General features: G+C 38.6%; 3 protein-coding genes across 7 annotated transcripts in view; 2 read left to right on the forward strand and 1 right to left on the reverse strand.

Moving 5' to 3' along the window:
* The window catches only part of Trpgamma (Transient receptor potential cation channel gamma), a 34,122-nt gene extending 18,644 nt beyond the window's left edge, over positions 1 to 15,478 (forward strand). For 3 of the 5 annotated variants that reach the window (XM_081990623.1, XM_081990620.1, XM_081990624.1), the window contains 20 exons: positions 210 to 355; positions 1,644 to 1,774; positions 1,833 to 2,070; positions 2,237 to 2,379; positions 2,904 to 3,065; positions 3,124 to 3,334; positions 3,868 to 4,102; positions 4,376 to 4,489; positions 5,068 to 5,207; positions 5,261 to 5,358; positions 5,411 to 5,544; positions 5,673 to 5,811; positions 5,870 to 6,065; positions 6,124 to 6,315; positions 9,759 to 9,800; positions 9,849 to 10,155; positions 10,439 to 10,834; positions 14,291 to 14,496; positions 14,551 to 14,686; positions 14,736 to 15,478. In XM_081990623.1, coding sequence (XP_081846749.1) covers positions 1,662 to 1,774; positions 1,833 to 2,070; positions 2,237 to 2,379; positions 2,904 to 3,065; positions 3,124 to 3,334; positions 3,868 to 4,102; positions 4,376 to 4,489; positions 5,068 to 5,207; positions 5,261 to 5,358; positions 5,411 to 5,544; positions 5,673 to 5,811; positions 5,870 to 6,065; positions 6,124 to 6,315; positions 9,759 to 9,800; positions 9,849 to 10,155; positions 10,439 to 10,834; positions 14,291 to 14,496; positions 14,551 to 14,686; positions 14,736 to 14,932 — 3,399 coding nt within the window. In that variant the 5' untranslated portion in view covers positions 210 to 355; positions 1,644 to 1,661 and the 3' untranslated portion in view covers positions 14,933 to 15,478. The remainder of the gene's footprint in view (positions 1 to 209; positions 356 to 1,643; positions 1,775 to 1,832; positions 2,071 to 2,236; positions 2,380 to 2,903; positions 3,066 to 3,123; positions 3,335 to 3,867; positions 4,103 to 4,375; positions 4,490 to 5,067; positions 5,208 to 5,260; positions 5,359 to 5,410; positions 5,545 to 5,672; positions 5,812 to 5,869; positions 6,066 to 6,123; positions 6,316 to 9,758; positions 9,801 to 9,848; positions 10,156 to 10,438; positions 10,835 to 14,290; positions 14,497 to 14,550; positions 14,687 to 14,735) is intronic. The other 2 variants (XM_081990622.1, XM_081990621.1) reach the window with 1 other exon arrangement.
* On the reverse strand, positions 6,311 to 9,545 carry LOC145736291 (disintegrin and metalloproteinase domain-containing protein 17 homolog). The gene is made up of 6 exons (XM_081990625.1): positions 8,866 to 9,545; positions 8,532 to 8,807; positions 8,245 to 8,483; positions 7,999 to 8,193; positions 7,751 to 7,947; positions 6,311 to 6,862 (listed from the first exon to the last, which is right to left on the reverse strand). The coding sequence occupies exons 1-6, from the start codon at positions 9,486 to 9,488 to the stop codon at positions 6,335 to 6,337; spliced, it is 2,058 nt and encodes a 685-aa protein (XP_081846751.1). The 5' UTR covers positions 9,489 to 9,545; the 3' UTR covers positions 6,311 to 6,334.
* Positions 15,479 to 16,799: 1,321 nt separating the features above from the next.
* Positions 16,800 to 18,403, forward strand: LOC145736305 (kielin/chordin-like protein). Its single transcript, XM_081990647.1, has 6 exons — positions 16,800 to 16,990; positions 17,106 to 17,283; positions 17,333 to 17,525; positions 17,575 to 17,762; positions 17,812 to 17,993; positions 18,047 to 18,403. Exons 1-6 carry the CDS (start codon positions 16,988 to 16,990, stop codon positions 18,155 to 18,157), a joined length of 855 nt encoding a protein of 284 aa, XP_081846773.1. The 5' UTR covers positions 16,800 to 16,987; the 3' UTR covers positions 18,158 to 18,403.
* The last annotated feature ends 211 nt before the right edge of the window (positions 18,404 to 18,614 follow it).

An 18,614-nucleotide genomic window follows, 5' to 3' on the forward strand; every position in this document is an offset into this window, starting at 1 on the left:
CTTGAGCAGGTTTAATTAAAGATAAAAATCCAGGTTTAAACTAACTAAAAACTCATAATTGAAACTTTACTGTAAAGCCCCATTAATATTTGATGATACTTCCGAGAACAAAGACTGTTTACTTTGTACTATTTCATCGTGTAAACATCCTAAATTGTAGGAATAACCCACTTTTAACTAGATTCTTTATACGTAAATATGTTTTGCAGAAAGTCCTGGGGAAGATGAGGAAGAAAAGGAAAAAGGGACGAGGTCCCCCACTAAATTTGGGGACACTTGCATCGACATCCCCAGGGGGGAAAACTACGCCCTGGCCACCCTTCTAGACAAACCGCCTATTGATAAGAAGGTTAAAGTAAGTATTTCCTACACGCCACTGTATCAATTGTCAACAACAAAACTTCGTTATTTTTATTACTTAACCGGGATGCGTGCAGGCTTCGGTTATCTAACCGAAGCGCATTAGAATTTATGCCCTCAAGGGAAAAACCGGACAGTCATTTAAGAGAAAAACCGTTAAATTAAAACTAGGCCCCAGTAAACATTTAATTAGCTTAAATGGGGGGATGACTACGGAAATTGTCATTTCCTGCTAAGTGATTAATATTAATGGATAATAATCGGAAATTTATTAATTAAGTAGTCATTTTTGTTCCTCCAGTTGGTGCAAAGTGCACAAACAATATACGTGACTGAAAAATGACAGCGAATGATGAATTAAAAAATGTCTTCTCGACTCCTCTGGATCGGATTACCTCCTTTCCAGGATATCCAATTAGGTTTATTGGCAAGTTGTGCGTATGCAACACAAACACTCTTGTTTGTTTTTTCCAGCTATAGTTAACATACGTCAATAAAGATCATTTTTGCTTACCATCAATTTTAATAACAACTACTATAAATTCCATTACAACACTAATAGGTTTCGAGCCATTTTCGACCGTACCGTTTATCCAAACAAAATATATTGAAAGTATTTGCAAAACTGCCTTTTTTGTCGCAAATCCAGCGTAAGACTCTGGAGATTTATGGACGGGAATTTTCAGCCGTTTTTCCCCTAAGACAACCGGTTAAATTACGGCCCGTTTGGGCTCTGTCTGCCCTTCTTTTCTGGATTTTAGAGCCGTTTTTTACTCAACAGCAGCTGTGCCAAACGTTCTCCTTACAATAGCTTTTCCGTTAATTTATTGAATTATTTATATAAAAGCATGGTAAAACCAAAGAGTCCGAGAAAAAAAGGGTGACACGTGACAGTCGCTGTCATTTGTGTATAGCCATCACGTGTTGAACGTCACAACCACTCCAACCTCTAGTTAATACACTAATTTACTAAATGTATCACTAATCGATTCTATTAATCAATAACAACTACCCAGCAAATATTACTGATTTGATATTTAAATCGTCACTTTGACATACGAGAAATATTTTAAATTCACCGCCTACTTAAAAAAATATGGACTGTTTGTTATTGGTTATTAATTATAAACAAAAGCGATACTGTTCAAAACGGCCAATCAGCGCGTTAGCCGTTGACATGTGTCAGTAATTAGTGGAACAGTGAACTGAAATGTACTGCTACTACATAGAGATGACACAAATTTAATTTTCTGGAAATGAAATTTTTACTAAACCGTTTTCAGAGACACAGCATCCACGGAATGATGGAAGAGGAGAACGTGATACGGCCTCATCAGGAAATCGCACAACTTACACTAGACGAAAAAAAGTTCCTATTGGCCGTGGAAAGAGGTGACGTAGCATCAACTCGAAGGCAAGTACAATCTAGGCCACACTGTGACTTGATCAATTAGACTGTAGGAATTATACAGGATGTTGCAAAGGGCCGAGGACACGAGCTACATCAACATCAACTGCGTGGACCCTTTAGGACGTAGCGCCCTTTTAATGGCCATCGACAATGAAAATTTGGAAATGGTCGAGCTGCTGATCGAATACAGGGTGGAAACGAAAGACGCTCTTTTGCACGCCATCTCTGAAGAGTTTGTCGAGGCCGTGGAGGTGTTGCTAGACCACGAGGAGACCATCCATAAAAAGGGAGAGCCCCATGTAAGTCATTATTTGGAATGATATGCGAGTTTTAACGAGCTGTCAAGAATAATAGGAAAGTGGAACAAACCATTTTTGTTTACATCTTGTTAGAGTTGTTTGTTATCAGATTTTGCATAACTGATGGGTGTATGACACCCCCTTTTATGTACGGAACATATTGCAGAGTTGGGAAGCGTTACCTCCGGATACTGCCACCTTTACCCCCGACATTACGCCACTGATCCTGTCCGCTCATAGGGACAATTATGAAATAATCAAAATTTTACTGGACAGGGGAGCTACGCTGCCAATGCCTCACGATGTTAGGTAAGTTGGGCCAGTGTCGTAAAGTTTTACTTTCTGCACAGCTGAGTCGCGATAATAAACACTACTATTTATGTAAATATGCTTTACAACGGTTTATGAAGAGAACATAAAGTTTGGAGGAAATATGACGAGACCCTGTCAAGATTCAATTTTCTTTTATGTAAAACATGTGGTTGCTGTAAAAATTCCCGACAAGGGACTTTTTGTTGTTCTGGGAAAATTGAATAGGAAACGAGCACGGTGATATCCTGCAGTTTTACGAGGAAATTTATGAATTTTCCTACTATCTCTATGTTTTCACTTTAAGGGTGCAACAATAAATTTAGTATTAAACCAAAATAAATTGTGGGTCACTAGAGGCGATTAATCAATTTATTTTTAATGCATTCATTTAATAGGACACATTAATTAATGCATTATACGATTAGTTTGGTTAAAAACAATGCATATTATACAGGTTTGAAAACTCAACTGGTTTTCTGTATTTCTAACACTTATTTTGTATTAAAAATTGTTTCTTCCAGATGTGGATGTGACGAATGCGTAACATCAAGATACGAGGATTCCCTAAGACACTCCCGGTCTAGAATAAACGCTTACAGGGCCCTGGCGTCGCCATCTTTGATAGCCCTTTCGTCCAAAGACCCCATTCTGACCGCCTTCGAGTTATCATGGGAATTGAGACGGTTCGGGGGGGATCCAACTTAAAACGAAATAGAGTCGGCTCTATTATTTCCGTTTCAGATTGAGCTTCATGGAGCACGAATTTCGCGGCGAATATCAGGAATTACGGAAACAGTGCCAGGACTTTGCCACGGCCCTTCTCGATCACACGCGGAGCTCTTACGAGCTTGAAGTGCTCCTCAATCACGATCCGATGGGGCCCGCCTTTGAGCACGGCGATCGAATGCATTTGAATCGATTGAAGTTGGCCATTAAATTAAGACAAAAGAAGGTTTGACAGTTTTTCAATTATTTAAATGCAATTCATCGTTGTAACTAAGCCGAAATGGTTTTTATGTGAAATGCAAATTGCCTAAACTGGATTTCAGGTCAAACTAACGTCTTCCGGAATTGCTCGCATTAATCAAAGTATCGGAAGTGTTTGTTAAACACTGGGGGCCTATTAACCCCTTGCACCCTTAACGATGTCAGTCAAAAAGGTAAATCGGGCGCGATTTGCTTGAACTGCCTTACTTTTCGGTCGACGAACTTGCAATTCTTTCACATTTCCCGCTGACCGACATTTTCAGGTGCAGTGCAAATAATTTTGGCATAATTCGTGGCAAAGTTGAAGGAACGCTTTAAAATGGCGTGCCACTATTCCGTTTGCCCTCGTTTTACTAACTATATAGAACCGCTCTAATAAACTATCAATAGAGGCATTAAACACCCTCTCTGGCAGTCACAATAGAGCTCTAAATTGAATTTTACAATTAACCTAAACTTTAAGCCGGATTAGTGGTTAAAGTTCGTAACTTTTTGCAGTTCGTGGCCCATTCAAACGTGCAACAATTGTTGGCTTCGATTTGGTACGAGGGTCTTCCAGGATTTCGTCGGAAAAACATGTTGCTGCAAGCCCTGGAAATCGTCCGGATCGGGATACTTTTTCCGTTTTTCTCCATCGCGTACATCGTGGCTCCCCATTCCGTGATTGGCCAGACGATGCGGAAGCCTTTCATCAAGTTCATCTGTCATTCGGCTAGTTACTTTACGTTTCTGTGTAAGTATACTGACTGTGATTAAACGGTACAATTTTTCTGAATGTCAGTCACATTATGATACGAGACTTATTCCCAAATGAATTCAACAACTCTGTGATTGGTCACAAACTGCTTAATTAATAAATTTTTCATAGTTAAAACGTTTGTACATTTAGTAAGTTTGTGATGTAAATTAGGTCGTAATTGGCTTGAAACTAATTACCACTTTAACCGTTAAAACTCAGCTTTATAGCAAACTGAAACGATCCTTAATGACAAACTTATTTTTGCAGTTATGCTAATTTTAGCCTCTCAGAGGCAGCTTTTCATCGGAGAAGAGGAAGTAATAATCCAAAGGGGGGCACAGCCCACCCTAGTTGAGTGGATCATCCTGAGTTACGTGAGCGGTAAGTACTTTTACCTCTAAAACCACGTTTTACGCTAAAAAGGTATGTTGAAAGTGGTTTCGGCTGTTTGTAGACAAGGTTTCGCCATTAAAGCAATCATCAGGCCGTAAGTTTGGAAATTTTAAATTAAGCAATACCGTGACTCTTTTGTTAATGTAATTAACTCAATTTGCAAACCGTGCAACTTGATCTCGGTAATGAAACACGCTAGGAAATTTCAAATGAGGGAAATTCAGTCCCTTAGCTCGCTCAACTTGTACAAATGCGATGCATAACCTCCTTAAAACTCGCCTGGAGTGGTCCGTTTTAAATTCTACTACTCATTTCGGTGGTTTCATCCCTTTAATTAAGGAATGCATCTTAGTTTTTGGGGTAAAAAGGATCAAAGAAGCCAATTTAGCTTTGCAAACTTGACGTTATAGGTGAATTGCCAGAGGCTTCTAAATATTAATGAAAACCTCCAAATTATTGCTAGAGGCATCTACAAAGTGTCCTACATCTTATTTTTATATTATTTGTCACTTTTTCTGACTGTGCCTGAGTTGCTATTTAAAGACAAACTAGATTTTTCTTTGCAGGTTTGATTTGGAGTGAAATCAAGCAACTTTGGGACGTGGGTTTGGAGGAGTATGTTCGCGATATGTGGAACGTAATCGATTTCATTACGAATTCCTTGTACGTTGCCACTGTGGCCTTAAGGGTGGTCTCCTACTATGAGGTTTGAATTAACTGTAGATTCGAGACTGTAGTTTTAAGTGTATTTTTTTTTAGGTTAAGAGAAACCCTGAAGTGGTAATGAGGAAGGATTGGGACGCCTGGGATCCAATGTTAATCTCCGAAGGGCTGTTTTCGGCCGCGAATATTTTTAGGTTGATGCTGCCCTTAAAAATTCAAATTTTTCTTTTAATTTCCGTTTTTCAGTTCGTTAAAGCTGGTTTACATATTCTCGGTTAATCCTCATTTAGGACCTTTACAAGTCTCTTTATCCAGGATGGTGATGGATATAATGAAGTTTTTTTTCCTCTACGTTTTAGTGTTGTTTGCCTTCAGTTGCGGTTAGTGTCACATTAACCACTGCAACCCGCATTACACCGATGTGTATAGTTGGTTGCATACTTACAACAAAACTATTCTGTACATGTAGACTTAACTATAAACATTTTTTTTAACTTAATGGATGTAGGTTTGAACCAGTTGCTGTGGTACTACGCAGGAGCGGAGAAGGCCAGATGCCCTAACCCTGACGACCCATCCTTCAATTCATCCGGTAACGCCACTGAAGCTGACTCTAACGCCTGTACCATATGGAGGAGGTTTTCTAAGTTAGTTAATTTGTTATTAAGTAGCCAACTTTGAAACTGAAAATTTTGATAATTTCAGTTTATTTGAGACTGTTCAGACTTTGTTTTGGGCTGTTTTCGGACTGATTGATTTGGACAGTTTCGATTTGAACGAAATCAAAATCTTTACCAGGTTCTGGGGCATGTTGATGTTCGGAACTTATTCAGTTATTAACATTGTGGTTCTGCTGAACCTTTTAATAGCCATGATGAATCATTCCTACCAACTGATTTCAGTAAGTAACCAAAAAATCCTAAATAGTTCTTGTTAGTAAGAAAGGTGCAAATGAATAGGAAAGGGCGGACACTGAATGGAAATTTGCACGCAGTAAACTGTGGATCAGTTATTTTGAAGAAGGCGGCACTGTGCCACCTCCCTTTAACATCATCCCCACCCCTAAAAGTTGCTGGTACATGTTACAGTGGTTGAGACGGAAACTGTGCGGTTCAAGGGCGGCTAAGAAGGAACATATGCGAACAATAAGGGTAAGTTTGTATTTTGGGATCAGTGAATTACAATTTGTATTAAAACAAAATGAAGCACAAAATAGAAAGTTTGTAAGTATTCCGGGGAAGCATTGTCAAAAGACGGGAAACTCTGTCTACTTTGGAAAACTTCGCATCGGTAATTCGGCTTGCACCTGCCCAAATTCCCTCGATACAGACAGAAATCCCCGGAATCGGTTTGCATAAAACGCAAACTGATGCATTGATTTTCCTCAGATTTCCGGCAAAATCTTTTCGTAATGAAACGTTTCGCTTGATAGGCAACCTCATCGTTCACTTGGGAAAGTTGAATGTTTTCCGCGGTGATTAAGTGGTTTGTGGCTTCGATGGCTGGAACGCAATTGTTTCGGTATTGGCAACAAATTTGACAGAATCGCCCGTGTTGGCAATGGCACTCTTTCAGCCCCAAACGGGAACATTCAATGTTGTGGCACTCGTTACCAATACATTTTCCGTTTAATCCGCATCTACATTTTGCGGTATCGTATGGTGGACACGGGCATGTTAAGTCAAAATTATCACAAGTCTACAATAAAAATAATTAAGTTTAGGTTGTTCGTAGTTTGTGATTGGTCAAAAAAGCAGAAAACTGCCTTTTTTACCAATCACAAGCAACTACACACTGTACTACTGGAAACAGCATCAGGGGGCTCGTCCCACATAACGGAAATGTCGGAGTTTATTTACAAAAAAGAAGGCTTTTTGGTGGTTTACCGGACTTTCAGCTGTTTTATTGGCTATGTCTGTCTGATGGTTGACAGCTTCTTCCGATCAGCTGATTTATAACCTCAAAGTCGAGTCACGAGTGAAGTCTGCAGAGTGCAATGTTGCCAAATAACACGCTTTATAGCACGACACGACAACTTTTTTATTTCACTGAACAAAAAGTAATTTGAAGTCAATTTGACATAATGCTTTTAAAAATAAAGACCTGATTGGTTGAAAACCGTCTATGTCGTATCTAGCGGACAAATATGAAATAAAAAAATATGTGAAATGAGCCCATGTCACTACTGTGCTGTCAACTGTCAACTGTTAAAAATTATAGTGTATAACCATCAACTTCGATGTTTGACCATTTTTTTTTAATAATACGATCCCTTGACATCTGTCAAATCTTTCTCTCTCTTCCAGAGATTTCTGAATCATGAAACGTCAATACGCAAAAATCCTCAATTGTAACATTTAAATTTTCCCCTCTTTTTTTATTAAATTTTCAATAACAGGTAGAAAGAGTGAGGACACAGCACTCTTTTATTGTTGACTGAAAAGCCTAAATTGCCTCTGTAACAGCTTGAACCTTAACTGTCCAGGACTTGGTTAAATAATAGATCATTAAATCGAGGACACATCTGGGACAATTTATACGTTTCACCCCCTTTTGCAGATGCGAAATCTAGTTATCCGAAATTACCACAAATTGATCCAGTGCCGTGCTGTAACGACAATTTTCAGTGCAGCACTGTCCTTGTGAGGGATGACACTGGTGTCCGTCTTTTTTATTAATTTTGCAGGGTTTTTGCCTGGTTCGCCTTGGTACGCAGCAAGGATCCCTCAAAAGACAGTCTCTAGTCAAACCACAATCGCAATCCTCTCCCTCCTCAACCACCCCTATAGAAACCCCTCTTGATTTTAAAAACTAAAGGTGGGGAAATAACGAACCGTTGCCGCAAAAACTGGTTTGAACAGGTTCAAAACAGTCACCTTTGGTAACCAAAGTCCTCATCATTTGCTCTCTACTGCAGGGAGAAAAAGTGACGTGGGTGCGGTTGAAATAGTAGTCTTTAAAAGATTTGGGCGCCATTATGTACCCGAAACATTGCGGGGTACCATCGTGGCTGGAACCGAAACTGTGCCCTGAAATCACGTCACGTGATGTTGTTGCAAACTAAATTCAAACATCATAACCAAGTTCATGGGCAATGGTAACCTCAAAAATCATCTGATTAACTAAAGGGGAAAGCACAGTGGAGGCAGTAATCACCAAACCATTCATGGTACCCATATTGGGGATGAACCCATCGCAAATCCCTGTTAAAGGATGTAGTGACGTACTGTCAGGGGTGTAACTAGCCCCTAAGGTACCTCTATCAAACTTTTGCCCCGTGAATACCATCCCCAGACAGTGGTATTTCAGTTCTGGATACCTTCAGCAGCAAATTGTTAATTGTATTAACAGTCCTGTGTACAACTACCTCATGAATTGTACTAAATAATCGGTGACCCTTTGAATGCCCGGATGGTATGGCAACAGATAGTCTCTAGTTTCGTTGCTATGCAAAACCGCAATTTTTTTCACATAGAATCCAATGTTGTCAGGTTGTCCGTCATTATCAAAATCCGTGGACCTGAAGATGGCGTTCGCCTCCTCCAAAGAGAACAAAACGTGGAAGGTGGCAGCGTCTGCGTTACCTTTATGCACTAGAGTAACGAAAGAGTGGTCGATAAGCACCACCATGGGGCACAACTTTCTAAAACGATAGTAAATCCATCACTTTTCAGTATGCCCACCCTGTGGTACCAGAGTACCCTTGACCTTTCCACCCCTTAAACTGTCTGGAATAGTAACCACTCCTAACCAAATCATTGAAAAGCGTTTTAGCTGATTTGGTTTCGGTTAACAGCAACCCTACGATAACCGAGTCCTTTTTAAAAATCAATGCGTTCTTTTCCTCTATTGGTCCATTGGTAAAGTTCAAAGTCCAGCTGCGATTGGAGCCACCCGATTGGTCCACATAGTACAAGGTGTCATTGACGTAAACGTGTCCGTAGAAATTAAAGTTTTGAACGTAGCCGTTTACGGCACTGCTAGTTGGGTATTCGCGAACGTATCCTTCGTACAATTCCACCAAGGGTTTTTGGATTTGGGTGTGATTGTGGAAAACCGCTTCAAAAGTGGTATTGGCCGTTAAAATGTCGCTGTCCCGTTGTTTGATGACAATGGTCAAAGGTCGTCCATCATTGTTCAGGTCCGTACTGAAGATGTATTCACTTTCCTCGTTTAAATCGCGTTTTTTTACTTTTGTGCTGGGATGCAGTTTGCTTGAAGCCAAATGAGACCGGGTAATGTTGATGTGGTTTACCCTGAAAGTGCTCAAAACTGTAGGGAAATTACCTAAAAGTGCAAACAGATAGAGTAAAGCAAGTTTCATGCAGAATTTTTTTAAATGACTTTGAATTGTTATTGTTTGTCAAGTGACGTTTACACACTCTCCATTTCTCTCATCCATGCTCCAGACAAAGATAGAGACAAACTTTGGAAATGTCATTTGTTTGATAAAGTAGTCACTTGACTAACTCTGTTAAATGACGTCACATCCGTTTTGCAACAACTGTCACTTACAAATTTTATTTCCTTCTTTGTCTAGAGTATTGTTTTGCATTATTGTTTTCTTTTGCTGTTAATTTTCAATTTATTGCAGAGAAAGGCAAAACAAGCTAGTGAAAGAGACTTTAGATATCAGGTGAGTGAATCATACAGAGTGAGCAAAATTCGCTTGAGCTTTTTCTAGAGTATAATGCGTAACTTGGTGAGACGTTACGTCACAGTGGAACAACGCAAAGCGGAAAATCAGGGCGTGACCGAGGACGACGTCAACGAAATCAAACAGGACATATCGGCGTTCCGTTTCGAGTTGATTGAAATTTTGAAAAATAGCGGAATGAACACGAGTACCGCCCATAGCGGAATGGGAACGGGCGGCAAAAAGAACCGCCAAAAGGAACGTCGTTTAATGAAAGGCTTTAACATAGCGCCGCAACCGTCCACCAATTCCGGCATATTGCCGCCCGTAGCCGAATTCATAGCCTCCTTACAAGGTAACTTGATTTTAAACAAAAAAAAATCATTAATGAGTCTCATTATGTTTCCATCCTTCTTTATTTGTATTAAACAAAGCGAAATAGACGTACATTATTTAGTTGACATCCACCATTATTGACAGTACTGTCACTGTCATTGTCAAGGGTGCCTATGATTTTGATTTGCCGTGTTGCGTATACAACTGACATTTAGTTCTTTTCAAACTTAAGTAACCAACTCTTATATTAATTGGCGATTAATACACTCGTTGATTAAATAACTATTAATTGTCTTTGAAAGGACATCAAAATGAAGGTCACCACCATGACTTTTTCGGTTCGACTTTGTCCGGAATTTTCAATTCTACACCAAGAAAATTGACCCAGCATAGTAGTACTGTATCGTCTAGTCAGGGTAGTATCAATGAAGGGCATCATCACCATAGAGGATTGGGAAGGTACTGTTTTCCACCCCCCCAAAAAAAAAACACATTTATAATGCTGTTTCGTTCTAGATTGCACTTAAAACGAACCCACTCTCATAAACGTCGATGGGGAACGTTGATTGAGGCGGCTAAAACTGGAAAAGTGTCAAGACTTATTGGTCGGTCCAGGTCAGAGGACTCGGTCTGCAATAATTGCCGTGACAACGGACATAATCACAGTCATAGCAACAGTCCTGCGTCTGACGAGAACGGTGAGTGAAGCATGAGAGAGAGAAAGAGATAACAAATGGAAGTTTTGATCAAGTGGGTTTGTTCGAAGCAAGCTGTGAAACGCTGCTTTTTTGACCAATCACAAATTAGGATTCACGACTCCCCCTGGTGACCAGTTTCGAAAACAGTCCAGCTGTCATTTCAGGAACGTGTTGCCCGATTTTAGTTCAAAGGGCGCTGCGATCTTAACTTGAAACGCCAATAGAATCGAAAAATGTGAACGATTTACTCAAAAACGCTTTTTTCTTGTTTTTGTACTTATTTGAGTTTTTTTCTGCTTATTTACTGCTATTTTTTGTATGGATTAACTAGTTTTTGACAAAACAGACAGAATTTTTTGGTCAGTTAAACCAAAAAAATTCTAACTGCTCCTGAAGTAGTCTAAAAAATGTGAAAACATTCCAAAACACTATAGAAGCTCTAAAATTCCTTGCAAAAGCTTCCAAATGCTTTTCAACTTATCTAGAAGCTCTGAAAAGATTTCAAGACAGTCAAAAAGCTTCCGTATGCTTTTAGAGCAGTTTAACGGCTTTTAAAAGTTTCTAGAATCTTCTACAAGGTTTTAAATACCTTAAAAGCAGTCCAGTATCTTCAATGCTTTTTAAACTGTTCAAACACTTTCCAAATGTTCCTAAAATAGTCTAAAAAGGCTTTAAAACACTACAGAAACTCCAGAATGCTTCTCAAGCAGTCGAAGGCCTACGAAAACAGTCTAAAGCTTCTCCAAAAGCTTTTAGAACACTCTAAAGGCTTCCAAATGATCTTCAACTAGTCTTAGAAGCTCTCAAAAAATTTCCAAAAGCTTCCATAAGTTTTCAAATGCTTTAAAAGCAGTCCAAAACCTTCAATGCTTTTTAAACTCTCCAGAAACCTTTCAAATGATCCTAAAGTAAGTTAAAACGATTTCAAAATACTACAGGAACTCTAAAATGCTTCTAAAGCAGTCAGAAAGCCCTCCAAAAGCTTTAGAACAGCCTAGAAGCTTTCAAAAGATTTCAAGACAGTCTAAAAGTTTCCGTATGCTTTTAGAGCAGTTTAACAGGTTCCAAAAGTTTCTAGAACCGTCTACAAGGCCTTAAAAGCAGTCCAAAACCTTCAATGTTCCTAAAGTAGTCTAAAAAGATTTCAAAACACTACAGAAACTTCAAAATGCTTCTAAAACAGTCGAAAGCCCTTCAAAACAATGTAGAAGCTACCAAAAGTTTTTAGAACCGTCCATGAATTTCCAAATGGCTCTAAAGCGTTCCAGAATCTTCAATGCTTTTTAAACTCTCCAGAAACCTTCCAAATGCTCCTAAAATAAGTTAAAATGACTTCAAAATACTACAGGAACTCTAAAATGCTTCTAAAGCAGTCAGAAAGCCTTCCAAAAGCTTTTAGATCAGCCTAGAAGCTTTCAAAAGATTTCAAGACAGTCTAAAAGTTTCCGTATGCTTTTAGAGCAGTTTAACAGGTTCCAAAAGTTTCTAAAACCATCTACAAGGTTTCAAATACCTTAAAAGCAGTCCAGTATCTTCAATGCTTTTTAAATTGTTCAAACACTTTCCAAATGCTCCTAAAATAGTCTAAAAAGGCTTTAAAACACTACAGAAACTCCATAATGCTTCTCAAGCAGTCGAAGGCCTACGAAAACAGTCTAAAGCTTCTCCAAAAGCTGTTAGAACACTCTAAAGGCTTCCAAATGATCTTCAACTAGTCTAGAAGCTCTCAACAAATTTCCAGGCAGTCTAAAAGCTTAAATAAGTTTCTAGAACCGTCCATAAATTTTCAAATGCTTTAAAAGCAGTCCAAAACCTTCAATGCTTTTTAAACTCTCCAGAAACCTTCCAAATGCTCCTAAAGTAGTCTAAAACGATTTCAAAATACTACAGGAACTCTAAAATGCTTCTAAAGCAGTCAGAAAGCCCTCCAAAAGCTTTAGAACAGCCTAGAAGCTTTCAAAAGATTTCAAGACAGTCTAAAAGTTTCCTTATGCTTTTAGAGCAGTTTAACAGGTTCCAAAAGTTTCTAGAACCGTCTACAAGGCCTTAAAAGCAGTCCAAAACCTTCAATGTTCTTAAAGTAGTCTAAAAATATTTCAAAACACTACAGAAACTTCAAAATGCTTCTAAAACAGTTGAAAGCCTTTCAAAACAATGTAGAAGTTACCAAAAGTTTTTAGAACCGTCCATGAATTTCCAACTGGCTCTAAAGCGTTCCAGAATCTTCAATGCTTTTTAAACTCTCCAGAAACCTTCCAAATGCTCCTAAAGTAAGTTAAAATGACTTCAAAATACTACAGGAACTCTAAAATGCTTCTAAAGCAGTCAGAAAGCCTTCCAAAAGCTTTTAGAACAGCCTAGAAGCTTTCAAAAGATTTCAAGACAGTCTAAAAGTTTCCGTATGCTTTTAGAGCAGTTTAACAGGTTCCAAAAGTTTCTAAAACCATCTACAAGGTTTCAAATACCTTAAAAGCAGTCCAGTATCTTCAATGCTTTTTAAATTGTTCAAACACTTTCCAAATGCTCCTAAAATAGTCTAAAAAGGCTTTAAAACACTACAGAAACTCCATAATGCTTCTCAAGCAGTCGAAGGCCTACGAAAACAGTCTAAAGCTTCTCCAAAAGCTGTTAGAACACTCTAAAGGCTTCCAAATGATCTTCAACTAGTCTAGAAGCTTTCAACAAATTTCCAGGCAGTCTAAAAGCTTAAATAAGTTTCTAGAACCGTCCATAAGTTTTCAAATGCTTTAAAAGCAGTCCAAAACCTTCAATGCTTTTTAAACTCTCCAGAAACCTTCCAAATGCTCCTAAAGTGGTTTAAAACGATTTCAAAATACTACAGGAACTCTAAAATGCTTCTAAAGCAGTCAGAAAGCCCTCCAAAAGCTTTAGAACAGCCTAGAAGCTTTCAAAAGATTTCAAGACAGTCTAAAAGTTTCCTTATGCTTTTAGAGCAGTTTAACAGGTTCCAAAAGTTTCTAGAACCGTCTACAAGGCCTTAAAAGCAGTCCAAAACCTTCAATGTTCTTAAAGTAGTCTAAAAATATTTCAAAACACTACAGAAACTTCAAAATGCTTCTAAAACAGTTGAAAGCCTTTCAAAACAATGTAGAAGTTACCAAAAGTTTTTAGAACCGTCCATGAATTTCCAACTGGCTCTAAAAAGTTCCAGAACCTTCAATATGCTCTTTAAACTGTCCAAAAACCTTCCAAATGCTCCTTAAGTAAGTAAAATCTTCTAAAGCAGCTTAAAAGTTTGAAAAAATTTCTAGAACTTGAACTCAAAAAAAGTAAAAAAAATCCATCTCTGAATTAGTTTTGTGTTTTTTTAAAGCTTTTTTACAGATTTTTATGTTTTTTCGAGGAAAGTAATTTTACTTTTTAAGCGTTTTTTCTACAATTTTAGTGCTTTTTAATCCGGACTTTAAACGTAACCATAAAATTGTTTTGTTTTAGGTTCGATGAGTGCCACCGATTCGAATCCGAGCATAGACAATACCACCAGAGAACCGGAACAAGAGCACCACGGTCTGGCTCATGGATTGGCGCTCCTGAAGAAGAAACGCAAAAAATTCTCCGCATCGCGTAACACTAGCCCTGTGGTGGCTCCACCTACGTCAATCAGCGAAACTGTTAGCAAGAAAGTTGCACCGCCAAAAAAGGTACCAAATGCTATTCCATTTATTCAACAATATTATGTTGAATAAATCATGTAGATTCCTCAACTGTTGAAAAGAGCTGCCAGTGTGCCTACTCGGGCGCCAGAGGTCGCCTCACAACCGGTTTCCAGGCACGAAATCACCCAATCGCAACAAGACTGCATGGAAGTGGCAACCGGCCCGTTCACTCCAGGTAACGTGTAAGTACCAAGTGTGATGATGCCTAATCGACCATTTTACAGAGGAACCTGTTACTGCACCAGTACCAAACGGACCACCTGGTGAGAACGACTCCTCGAGGGAACCACTGCTGTACACGTCGTCTTCGAGCAATCCGGCTACTGGGTCCACTCAAACCCCCGACGAGGAGTTTAAACTTCTCAACAAACTGCCAGGAGTGATACCGTTAAGTGGCCACAACAATACCGGATGGCTCTAGGGAAGTTTCTGATGGTTTTAGGTTCGGTTATTCCACCGTCAGTTAACCCACAGGTATCATGTACATAGTACAATAACAGGTATGGTTATCATTGATTGAAATTCTCATACTTATACACTGGAGGCCTTTGATAACACGAAACTAGTGTCTGAATTGTTTTTTCTGGACACCCTATATATATATTCATAAATATTATAATCCTCACCATATTAATATAGTCCTAATTAAGAATCTTGTGCCTTTATCAGTTTTGACTGATAAAAGTAGGCCTAAATCGTCATTATAATGTAGAATTGATAATTTGGGCCTCTAACGTAATAAGTAGTTTTCCTTTAGATATTGTAGTTTAAAATAAATTGACAACACTGTTAGGTGCTACAGTGTTGTCAAAGTTCACTTTTTGGTATACAATTTAAAAAAATCAGAGTTATCAGCTGGTTTGATAACGAAATAAGAACCCAGATTCGTATTGCCCGTAGAAGCTTCCCATAAAGCGTAAAATTAAGGTTTTTATTAATGTTATAATAAATTATTATTGATACAAAAGCAGTGCGGTTTTATTCGATTTATCTCCTTTTTTTCTAGTAAAAGTTAGTAAGTGTTGCATCATACCGTATTTGGCGCGACTAAATAACGTTCTGGTTTAACGCTAAAATTGCGTAAAATCAACGCGATTTCCTGTTGGAATTTAGGCCGATGTTTTATAAATCAATTTTGCCAACGCTTTATCGATATTTTGTTTATTATTACAATTTTAAAAAGTAACAAATTATACGTGATAGCAACCAAAATCAGCCATAATTGTGACATGAAACATTTTCTATGACTATCACTCACTAAAGGTCATTACATACAGGATGGTCCAGTATTAAGTGTCAATATTGTCAAGATTCAATTTAAAAAATCGACGCCATGTGCAAATGTCGAGTGTCTGAATTTCCTTTTTTCCTTTTTTATTCCTTTTTTCGTACTATAAACTTGAAGGTATTCAGGCAGTTGAGGTTTTTAATTTTTCAAAGTCAAACGGTGCGTGGTACCAAAAAAGTGTATAGAAGGTAAAAGTTGCATCCCATCGAGGTGTATTTGTGTCAAAACTTCAGTCCTGTAAAACTGCGAAAGAACGAGAGTCAACTTTGACGCTCTCTAGCGGCTAAACGGGGCAACTTAACCCTGCCCGCTCAACGTCACGTGATAGCCCCATTCTTTAGCTTTCTGTGGTTATACGGTGGTTTTATACAGGGTGTTTCAAATAAGCTCGAAAAATGCACGAAAATTTAATCTAAATTAAGGATTTTTTGGGCCTACTATACTAACGGCTACCATTTTGGATTTTCCTTAATCAAAGCAATTTTTTTAACTAATTTGAACTTGGGGAACACAAATCTGACGTCCATTTTGCTCTAACTGTCACCGTTTCGGAGATGACTTTGAAATTATGTCTATTTTGGCAGTTTAGGGCGTTGCACCCTTGCAAAATAACATTTTCACTTTTTCAATTTCTTAGTTCGTTAACTCCAACGGTGTGGCAGTTATGACAAAAAAAACGATTTTTTAAACTAAAAACGTGAAGTACTGGGTTTTCCTTATGAAGCATTTTATATGGACTATCGAGGGGTGTATGGTTCATACTGGCTTGAAACCAACCACTTGCGTTTTAAGGATTTACCATAAAAGTGCAAAATTACAGTAAACCAAAAATAGACCATAACGACATTTTATAATCTACTAGAAGTTTTTAGATTACGTCGTCTCGCATTCTCATCTCAATTTCTCCATGTCGCGGTTCCCCCTTATCAAACCCGGGTCGATACTAAAAGGGGGTGGAGAGGGGAAGAGTTTGCGCTTTGCTACCTTATTGGACAGGTTAAGGTTGGCGTCGTTGCAATTTTGCCAGTCGCGTTTCATTGCAGATTGAATGATATCAGCAAAATTAAGCGTTATATTGTTGCGACATCCGGTATATAATGTGTCGAGGTTAATCTTGATTGTTGCGGCCAAAGCCTTTTGTTTTCGATTCGTCTAGTGTATACCAATTTGCCTTCAATACTTGCATTAATGGTAAGTAATGTGGTTTCAAGATATTGAATTATAATAAAAAAAAACTGTTGGTTGCTTTAATTGTTCAAAACGTCCTTTCTGAACAATTTCTTTCCTTACTTATTTCAAATTTCAGGCTGTTTTTACTGGAAATTACTTTTACTGTGGTTGTCGTGGGGTTTGGGCCCTATTCTGGTTGTGCTTTTGGTATGGTTTGGTCCTGGTACAGGCCGTTGATTTTTCGGAAAACGAGATAGTCCATCACGATGCTAAAAGTCACCCAAACCCTAAATTGCCCGCCAGCGAAATGCCTTGTAAGTTACCTTTCAGGTCTTATTTTTCTTCTAATCGTTATTGTTTTAGTGGAAGTGGATATTTTGAAACTAATCAACGTGACCCATAAAGATCCAGGGATTTCCTTGGTTGAAGGACCGATTCGACGATTTCCAGCCTACAAATTCCGACTACCGTACGGCAATGTACCATTAAGCCAGTCCAGCCTTGTGGCTGGGGCTATGAACAACTCTAGAGGGTTCACTGTGGTGTTTTTATACAGGTTGGACTCATTTTTCTTGGCTTAAACTGGTACAAAATCATTTTTTTAGGCAACAAAAGAACAACTTGGGCACCTTACTTTCCCTACATTCACCTGGCCGTTTGACTCCTTGGTTTCAGCTTACATCCAACTCAAAAATTGGGGTTTTAACCCTGAAATACCGACTGCGCAACTCAAGCAAACTGAACCAAATTGACTGGACTTTACCTAAACACCATAGAAAATCGCCCTTAGCTGGTAAGTGACACAACCTTTCATGAAAAAAACCCTAACATGGGAATCCCAGCGTGGATTTGGTTGTCCCTGTCCATGGACTTCCAAGAAGACTTGATTCGACTGGACCTGGACTGCGCCCCCAGCTCTTTCGAGCCTGTCCCTAGCCGCAACGCCCTGCACTCCCATGTTGGGGTCCCCAGGGACGCTTTGGTGTATTTCAGGCAAGAACCTGGACGGAAAAAGAAATTCCTGGTAGGTTTTTGTTGCATACACTTTGAACTATACCAATTTAGGAAAACTTTTAGGGCTCAATGCAAGTTGCCAAGGTTTTGCCCTATGTCACCCATCAACGTCTTTGGAATTGTCTGGAGATTTCTTCCAATTTAAGTCCTGAATTCCAGAAACCCCTCTTATAATTAGTGTGATCAGAGATTTCATTGGACGTTGACTGTGAAACAAGTGCTTTTAGATTTACTGATAAATAACAACAAAAGTATTAAAAGAATGTCGGTGATTGTGTTACTGGTAAAAGGAGGTATAAATGTGATATTTAATTGGCCAACGACACTATGCGAGGCAGTTTATATATTGTAATTTTTAGTGAGTAATTTTTTAACTGTCCTGTAAAACTTACAACAATAAATCTAAAAAGAAATTAGCAAGCAAGTTGGTAGGCAACCACACATACCTGAAGGAACACGATATGTTGCCAAAATCACTAATAACGAAAATTTTGAACAGATTTTTTTCTGATTCTACGACAAACGTGAAACTGAATTCTGCAGTAGCTAATGAACTAATTTATGATCCTAATCAGTTAGAATTTTGACTAAAATCTTGACAACAAATTGCAACCTTCCTACTTTTTTGATC

The sequence above is a fragment of the Ips typographus genome, linkage group LG12 (genome assembly GCF_016097725.1).
Source record: "Ips typographus isolate SLU linkage group LG12, UJ_Ityp_2.0, whole genome shotgun sequence".
Lineage (NCBI taxonomy): Eukaryota > Metazoa > Arthropoda > Insecta > Coleoptera > Curculionidae > Ips > Ips typographus.